This window comes from Oncorhynchus clarkii, chromosome 24 (genome assembly GCF_045791955.1).
Source record: "Oncorhynchus clarkii lewisi isolate Uvic-CL-2024 chromosome 24, UVic_Ocla_1.0, whole genome shotgun sequence".
Taxonomy (NCBI): domain Eukaryota; kingdom Metazoa; phylum Chordata; class Actinopteri; order Salmoniformes; family Salmonidae; genus Oncorhynchus; species Oncorhynchus clarkii.
In genome coordinates this window covers 17147630-17155984 of record NC_092170.1, presented here as the reverse complement: position 1 = coordinate 17155984, position 8355 = coordinate 17147630, and the positions used below count along the sequence as shown (strand labels likewise).

General features: G+C 48.6%; 1 protein-coding gene across 2 annotated transcripts; it reads right to left on the bottom strand.

The window, feature by feature from the left end:
* Window positions 1-461: 461 nt before the first annotated feature.
* Window positions 462-8137, bottom strand: LOC139382449 (scavenger receptor class F member 1-like). Of its 2 annotated transcripts, XM_071126507.1 has the most exons (13): window positions 7554-8137; window positions 7271-7332; window positions 7050-7151; window positions 5851-6118; window positions 5421-5684; window positions 4990-5208; window positions 4695-4823; window positions 4360-4466; window positions 4087-4195; window positions 3881-4005; window positions 2348-2485; window positions 2045-2234; window positions 462-1839 (listed from the first exon to the last, which is right to left on the bottom strand). In XM_071126507.1, exons 1-13 carry the CDS (start codon window positions 7652-7654, stop codon window positions 765-767), a joined length of 2889 nt encoding a protein of 962 aa, XP_070982608.1. In that variant the 5' UTR covers window positions 7655-8137; the 3' UTR covers window positions 462-764. The 2 variants fall into 2 exon arrangements, with proteins under 2 accessions (XP_070982608.1, XP_070982607.1); XM_071126506.1 differs by having other exon boundaries at window positions 3881-4195.
* Between the last annotated feature and the right edge of the window lie 218 nt (window positions 8138-8355).

The window sequence follows — 8355 nt, the reverse complement described above, 5'->3', positions numbered from 1 at the left end:
CCACAGCTCATGACATGCGACCATCGTTGATTGCCAAGCTCCTGTGCTCCTTCGACTCCGGCCAGTCGGATAACGACAAATGACAACACAGAGATGCATCCAACATGGACGAACGCAGTGCAGCACCGGCATATAAATGGTAAACATTCCACTCTGCATTTCCACCAGGTTTCTTACGTAGGCTGGCGACCTGCGTGATCAAGGAAGCCACCTCAAGCCTATAATCCTCGACAAGCAAACAATTGTGGCATTGGGACTCCGAGTGATCCAGTTTGTCCTGAAACAAAGGGTAGTAGATACAGCTCCTACAGTGCTGGAACCATTCATTTATTTCTCCAGACAAAGAGGGCTCCATTGCAAAACTCATCTGGGACAAACTTTGCTAGCTTGATGGCTAACGTTAGCAGCTTAGCCTAGTGATGACAGACAAGCCAACGTCCACAGATCGGAGCATGCATTTTTTGTTTTAATTTGTATAGTTGTTTCACACATGGCAGTTACAGTGTCGATTACTATTTGGTAAGGCGATTTCAACATTATCCTATTGTTGTATGATATACATACAGTACATATTGTACAGAACCATCATGTACATATTGTAATTCATAAAATGGTATACTCAATATTGTAAAGTTAGTTAATGTCAGACTCAACTGTTAACTTCAGTACATTAAGCTAGTTTCCAAATTCCTCATTCATTAGTAGTCAAACTACATCCTCGATTGTGAGAGGAGATAGAGCAGCACAGTCATTCGCATCTGAAGTTAGGAATGCATAATCATCACATTCTCATATAGGTTAGCTCCATCGTCCACACTGGCCACTACTCCGTCATTGGCGATGACTTCACTCAGACTAACAGCGTTGGTTACAACTCCAGCTGGCCCGACTGTTAGATATCCACTGTCAGTCTCAGTATGCATCCCAGGGTCACCATTCTCTCCCCTCACCGCTGACCTTTTACCCATGACTTCTAACCCAGCGACCTCTGGCACACTTTTCAAAATAGAGGACAGGGGCCTCGTAGGCGTAATGGTGGCATTGGCGCCCTCTGGTGGGGGGTGAGTGTTAGTGCCATCGTCAGTGTTTCCCATGACAGCAGGCGAGCTGTGGTGGGCGTGCTGTTTCCTCCTACTGGGTTTCCTCATAGGTACGCCTTCCCCTACAGGACCCTCCACCCCCAAGGGTGGGTGACCCCCCTGCTCCCACACACTGGCCCTGGCCCCTAGCTTCCTCCTAGGTGGCTTGGTGATTCCCTCCGCTCCCGGGATCTTACCCTTGGACCTAGTTCCCCCCTCCTGGTCTTTATGTCTCTGGAGGCTGCCTAGCCTGCGTAGCATGGCCTGTACCGGGCCCTCCGAGCTGGGGAGCTCTAGTTTAGACAGGGGCCTCCCCACCCCCGCCTTACCCACTGTCACGTACACTGTGGTCACCTTGTCCATCCCTTTATCGATCTCTGCCTTCTGGCCATCGGATGTGGACCCTGGTGTTTGCCCACCCTTTCTGTTAACAGCAGCGTTGGATATGGTGCGTCTTCTTCCTACCACTGCTCCAGGCACCTGCAGGGTAGACATGGCTTGGGACGGGGTGGCCGTGTACCTGTCCACATCAGGGTCCCCTGCTTCACCACTGGATCCTGGTTCTTCCAATGGTCCAGTCCCACCTCCACATCCATCCACACTCCCCTCACCTGTCTCAGTCTCTTCCCCCTCTGAGGCCTTCCCTCCATGGGCCTGGAGGGCTGACAGCATCAGGACCCCCCAGGGGGACTTAGGTTTGGTGCGGGGGGCCCCGGGAGTCAGGTCCTGGGCAGAGCCTCGGCGCTCCTTGGGGCTGAACCTGGGATGAGGTGAGATTGAACTTTATTAATCCCCAAGAAGAAATTAATTTGACAACCTCTCAACATTAAAAACAATCACAAGACAATTGCGATAACTATAACTTTGCAGAGACAAGTTAAAAAGGGAATTGAAGTGCCGCGTAGTGTCGCGTGGTGTGTGTAGCGTCCAATGTCCTCATCATGATGACTGCGACCTGGTGTTACCTGGTGCCTTCGGCGAAGGAGACGGAGGGGCGTTTGGACTTGGCGTTGCTGGAGGTGCGGGGGATGCCAAAGGGGAGGGACATGTCTTCTGCACTAACGCTGAAGGCAGAGGGGTCGGGGAACATGTTACACTTAGAACTCATCTCATGCTGGAACTCCTGGAACTCACCGCCCGCCACTGCAGGGATGTCTGAGCGAGGAAGAGTTGGGTAAAGGGAGGGACAGGGAGAGAGAGAAAATAGGGAGTCAACAAAGCACAAAGGGTTGAACACACACACAGACACACACACACACACTGATTACCTTCTCTGGGGGGGACACAGTAGAGAGCCTCTCCGGTCTCCTCATCACTGTCGAAGGAGGATCCGTCCGTCACCCAGCCTGAGGAGGGAGGCTCTATGAAACTGTGGTTGAATGTCAGCTCAGGGTCGTGGTGGGACACTGGACAGAGAAGTGCTTCTTATTATTATTGTCATAATATTGTAATAAGTATAGCATGCACACCTCTCATGTTTCCAAGTGCATGGAGAAAAACCTTGAGAGCATCCAACAAGTACTGGAGTTTCTTCCTTACATACGGTACCAGTCAAAAGTTTGGACACACCTACTCATTTAAGGGTTTTTCTTTATTTTTACTATTTTCTAAATTGTAGAATAATAGTGAAGACATTCAACTATGAAATAACACATATGGAATCATGTAGTAACCAAAAACAGTGTTAAACAACTATATTTTAGATTCTTCAGAGTAGTGTGAGAGTTCAGTGACCAACCGGAGGAAGACGACACGACAGCACCCTCCACAGGGGATAGGTACTCAGTGTAAAGCCAATTAGTACACACCTGGGCCCACTAATTACTTTGTGTCTTCCTCTATATAGGTGTGCCAGGAGAGGAGCTGGGGGAGGATTGGGAGGAGAAACCTGTGGGGACGTCAGATTTTCCTACCTCAGAGAAAGCTTTGTTAACTGGGGCACCTTGTCTCTCTGTTAACCAAGGCAGGCTTTAGGTAGAGAGAAGCGTTCTTCCGGTAACTATGCTGTGTAGACGATAGTCTAAAGACAGGAGTAGCCGTTTGTTGTTTTGCATTCCCCTTTTGGCCACAGCCTTTTGGTCAATTGTTTAGTTTCTGTTTATTTGTTTTGTTACGCTGGTGACAGTGTTGGACGTTACCCTGTACTGAAATTATTTTGTTGGGCGAAAGAACCTGTTTAGTAAACAATCACAAGAAAATGAATCACAACCACTGCCTCTGGTCCGTTCATGTTTTACCTCCCGCCTGTGTAAGGGTGTTTTGGACAAGCTGATCCGTTCACAGTAGCCACCCTTTGCCTTGATGACAGCTTTGCACACTCTTGGCATTCTCTCAACCAGCTTCACCTGGAATGCTTTTCCAACAGTCTCGAAGGCTTTCCCACATATGCTGAGCACTTGTTGGCTGCTTTTCCTTCAATGTGCGGTCCAACTCATCCCAAACTTGCCTCAAACGCATTAAGAAGAAAATAAAATGAACTTTTAACAAGGCACACCTGTTAATTGAAATGCATTCCAGGTGATTACCTCATGAAGCTGGTTGAGAGAATGCCAAGAGTGTGCAAAGCTGTCATCAAGGCAAAGGGTGGCTATTTTTAAGAATTTAAAATATAAAATGTATAACACTTTTTTTGGTTAGTACATGATTCCATATGTTATTTCATAGTTTTGATGTCTTTGTCTACAATGTAGAAAATAGTACAAATGAAGAAACACCCTTGAATGAGTAGGTGTGTCCAAACTTTGAATGGTACCGTACATACAGACAGACATATATGATATCTAGTGTGATATTGGACTGACCTGTGACTCTGGGTAGCCCAGAGGACCAGACAGAGATACAGGGTACAGCAGAGCTCACGTTGGCCAGGACGTTATACACATGATGCTTCATACGGACAGAGGTACCACCGTCACCCACTGCTACCCTGTAGGACCAGAGCAAGGTCAGAGGAACACACACACACACACATGCCTTTGCCATCAGAATCATACACACACACACACACCTGTCTTTGCCGTCAGTAGGTCCTCCACAGCAGCAGCAGCAGCAGACCAGACCCAGCAGCACCAAGATCAGAGGCACCAGGATACCAGCGATCAGAGCCCTGTGACCACCTGACACCACACACACACCCACACATAAACAAATGTGATTCAAACTCACATATTCCTTCTTGAGGGGAAAAAATATTTGAATCCATAGACCCATCTACTTTTACTTATCAGTAACTACACATTAATAACCAACTAGAGCTTTATCCAATAGGAGGAGTGCATACTGTATGGACACGCCCCCGTTTCTGGGTGACAGGCGGTGCCCTCTCCACAGTCACAGACAGAGGAACAGTTAAAGCCATACAGCTGGTCTGGACAGGTGATGTTACAACTGGGGACACAACAGAGAGAAACCTGTTAGTGACAGCCAGATACACAATCACCTAACGTGACATTGAGATACACAAACAGCAAGATGTCTAAATCAGACAGTATTGGATTGGAGAAACATATTTATTTGAACCATTGTTCACATCAGATTACTTCAAGGAAGGGAGAAAGGAAAGATGCATTTTAAGAGTATTCGAACAGAACCTGTCTGCTTTCTCCATACTCTCACCTCTGTCCCTGGAACCCGGGCCCACAGACACAACTTCCTGTCACGTGATCACAGTGGCCATGGAAACAGGGGCTGCACAGGAAGCGGCAGGCGTCCCCGAATGTTCTGTTAAAGCATGGCTTGTCACATCTGCAGACAAACAGAGTGGCCCAGGTAACAGACGGACAACAAAACTGTCAGCAATTGAAGAAAACGCTGAACCTCTTCGGTATCATTGACACTGTCATGTCTGGGAATTACTGTAAAAGGTCTCAGATACATTTCACTGGTAGTTAGTCATCAAACACACACACACCTGGGTCCGGTCCATCCTGGATCACATCGTGAACACGCCCCCGTCCTGGGGTTGCATGGTTCACCGTTCCTGCAGCGTGGGCAGGCCTCATGGCAGTCATTTCCATGGTAACCCCGCTTGCACGGCCGGTCACAGCGTGTGCCGTTCCACCCAGGCTCACAGGCCGTACAGACACCGTCAACCACAGAGCACGACTGGCCTCGTTTACAGTGGCCACAGCTACACAGGAGAGAGAGACATCCATGGAACAGTCCAACTGAATACATACTGTAGCCATTTCAGGATAGCCACAGGTACAAACCTACATAAAGTGCTCAGAAGTCTCCCGAACCATCATTCATCCATATTGATCAACAGAACAATGACAAGGCAGTACCATCCCAATCATGTAATCCAAAGCACCACTGCAATATCCATATACACTGGCTTACCTCAGTGTACACCCACTGCCATACTCCCCAGGTCCACACGGCGCATTACAGACGGCTCCCTTGTACCCAGGCTGACATACACACTCCCCGCTGACGGCATTACACTCGCTGTGCTCCAGGTCACAGTTACAGTGGCGATCACACGACGGACCCCACCACCTGTTCTGGCACTCGCACGCCCCCGTCTTCTGTTGGCATGACGACATGTAGCAGCTACAGCGAAGGCTGCACTTCTGACCCCAGTACCCTGAGGCACACTGACACCTGCCAACCAACGTTTTTTAAGAAAACATATATTTCTATTGTGTTTTAGCAATATGGTGTGTGACACCACCCTTTTAATTTGTAAATTGCAGGCTAAATTGCATCAAGAAGTTCATCTCTAAGCTAACTAATGCCTCCCACTGTAAATAAACTCATTCTCTCTCACCTGCCGGTCAGTGGGTCGCAGGTGGAGGTGCCTGGGTAGCACTGGCACTGCTTGGTACAGGTGGGCGTCCACCAGCCCTCGTCGCAGGTGCAGTTGCCGTGCACAGGGTGACAGTGCCCGTGGCGGCCACATCTGCAGGCGTTCTGGCAGAGTGGCCCCCAGCGGTTGGGGAGGCATGTGCACTCGCCCGTGATCGGGTCACATCGCCCGTGAGGGTGGCACTTGCACATCTCACGGCAGTCCGGTGCCCAGAACTCTGGAGGGCAGCCTGAAGAGGGAGACAGGTTGTAATACTTCAGTAGTACTCTGGAGGGCAGCCCGAAGAGGGAGACAGGCTGTAATACTTCAGTAGAACTCTGGAGGGCAGCCCGAAGAGGGAGACAGGCTGTAATACTTCAGTAGTACTCTGGAGGGCAGCCCGAAGAGGGAGAAAGGCTGTAATACTTCAATAGTACTCTGGAGGGAAGCCCGAAGAGGGAGACAGGCTGTAATACTTCAGTAGTACTCTGGAGGGCAGCCCGAAGAGGGAGACAGGCTGTAATACTTCAGTAGTACTCTGGAGGGCAGCCCGAAGAGGGAGACCGGCTGTAATACTTCAGTAGAACTCTGGAGGGCAGCCCGAAGAGGGAGACAGGCTGTAATACTTCAGTAGTACTCTGGAGGGCAGCCCGAAGAGGGAGACAAGCTGTAATACTTCAGTAGTACTCTGGAGGGCAGCCCGAAGAGGGAGACAGGCTGTAATACTTCAGTAGTACTCTGGAGGGCAGCCCGAAGAGGGAGACAGGTTGTAATACTTCAGTAGTACTCTGGAGGGCAGCCCGAAGAGGGAGACAGGCTGTAATACTTCAGTAGTACTCTGGAGGGCAGCCCGAAGAGGGAGACAGGCTGTAATACTTCAGTAGTACTCTGGAGGGCAGCCCGAAGAGGGAGACAGGTTGTAATACTTCAGTAGTACTCTGGAGGGCAGCCCGAAGAGGGAGACAGGCTGTAATACTTCAGTAGTACTCTGGAGGGCAGCCCGAAGAGGGAGACAGGCTGTAATACTTCAGTAGTTTGCACTTAATTACAATGTTCTTGCCCTTTTATTCCTGCAATGTAAAGTGCTACCAAAGTTACTATATTAACTCTTGTTCTGTTAAAAATATATTTCTTAGTGACATAGCCTATGTAACTTAAACGTCAGAGTTGGTTTGACTTACGTGTCTTGCAGTGGGCTCCATAGTAGCCAGGCCGACAGCGACAGACACCCGGGTATACACACACCTCATCCTGCTGGCAGGCCTGCTCATCATCACACACAGCTGGAGTCATAAACAACAGACACAGTGCTGAATTATACAATAGTACCTAAACAAGATGAAAAACCTGTTCTTGTGTGCCCTGGATGGTTTTACACAATTTACTGTCTACTGGTACTCACGTATAGTACACTCCTCTCCCTGTTGCCTCCATCCAGTACAACATACAAGATTGGAGGGATCCCTGTTTGAGAAGGGTAAACAAAATACATACCATAAAGCATAGTAGGAAGTTTCCTTATGGGTCACATTTCTTTTGACTGTTTTTTCATGAAATAATGGAAGATTACAATTATTAAGTTTCTGAGAATGTTTCATAAAACAAGAATATACTGCTTGATGGAAAAGGCAGAAAATGAAAGCAAGAGAGAAAAATAAGGTGTGAGAGTGGAATGTAGTCATCACCTGAGGTCCTGGCAGACATTTCTCCCTGAGGGAGCCAGTCTCTGAGGGGAGGAGAGGGAACAGCAGAGCAGTAATCCTAGACCCGTCAGAAACAGGCCCATGTCCACCCCACAACCAGGTCCGTACCAGCCCACAAAAGGTCTCAGACCGTCCAAATCACGCCTGTCCCAGAATCCTATCCCGGAAAAATCACTTTCTTCTTTTCTCCTCTTTCTCTCACTATTCTCTTCCCAAGTCCAAAAGAGGACAATGGAAATTGAAAGCACTCTCTTTCTCAATTCTTTCTCTCTCTCTCCCTATGTCTTTCTCCCAAGTCACTCTCTCTCTTTACCTTTCTTTTTCCCCAGCCCAGCTCTGTGGTCCTGGAAGTCAGTCTCTCTCTTTACCTTTCTTTTTCCCCAGCCCAGCTCTGTGGTCCTGGAAGTCGGTCTCTCTCTTTACCTTTCTTTTTCCCAAGCCCAGCTCTGTGGTCTTGGAAGTCACTCTCTCTCTTTACCTTTCTTTTTCCCCAGCCCAGCTCTGTGGTCTTGGAAGTCAGTCTTTCTCTTTTTTTTACTCTCCCTCTATCCGTCTTTCTGCCCAGCCTAGCTCTCGTCAATCATTAGTCTTGTAGTTGTAGGCCCAGTAATGCCTGACTGAGCTGTCCAAAACCACATGTTTCCTCTCCCTCTTTCCTGGGGAAGTTAGAACCACTTCCTCCCATTCAATCTGCCTCAGTAAGGCTTTTTAAAGACATCACCACATACTGAGAGATTCTGGGAAGAGGTGAGCAGTGTGTTTTGCAAGTTTATTTGTGTACTGT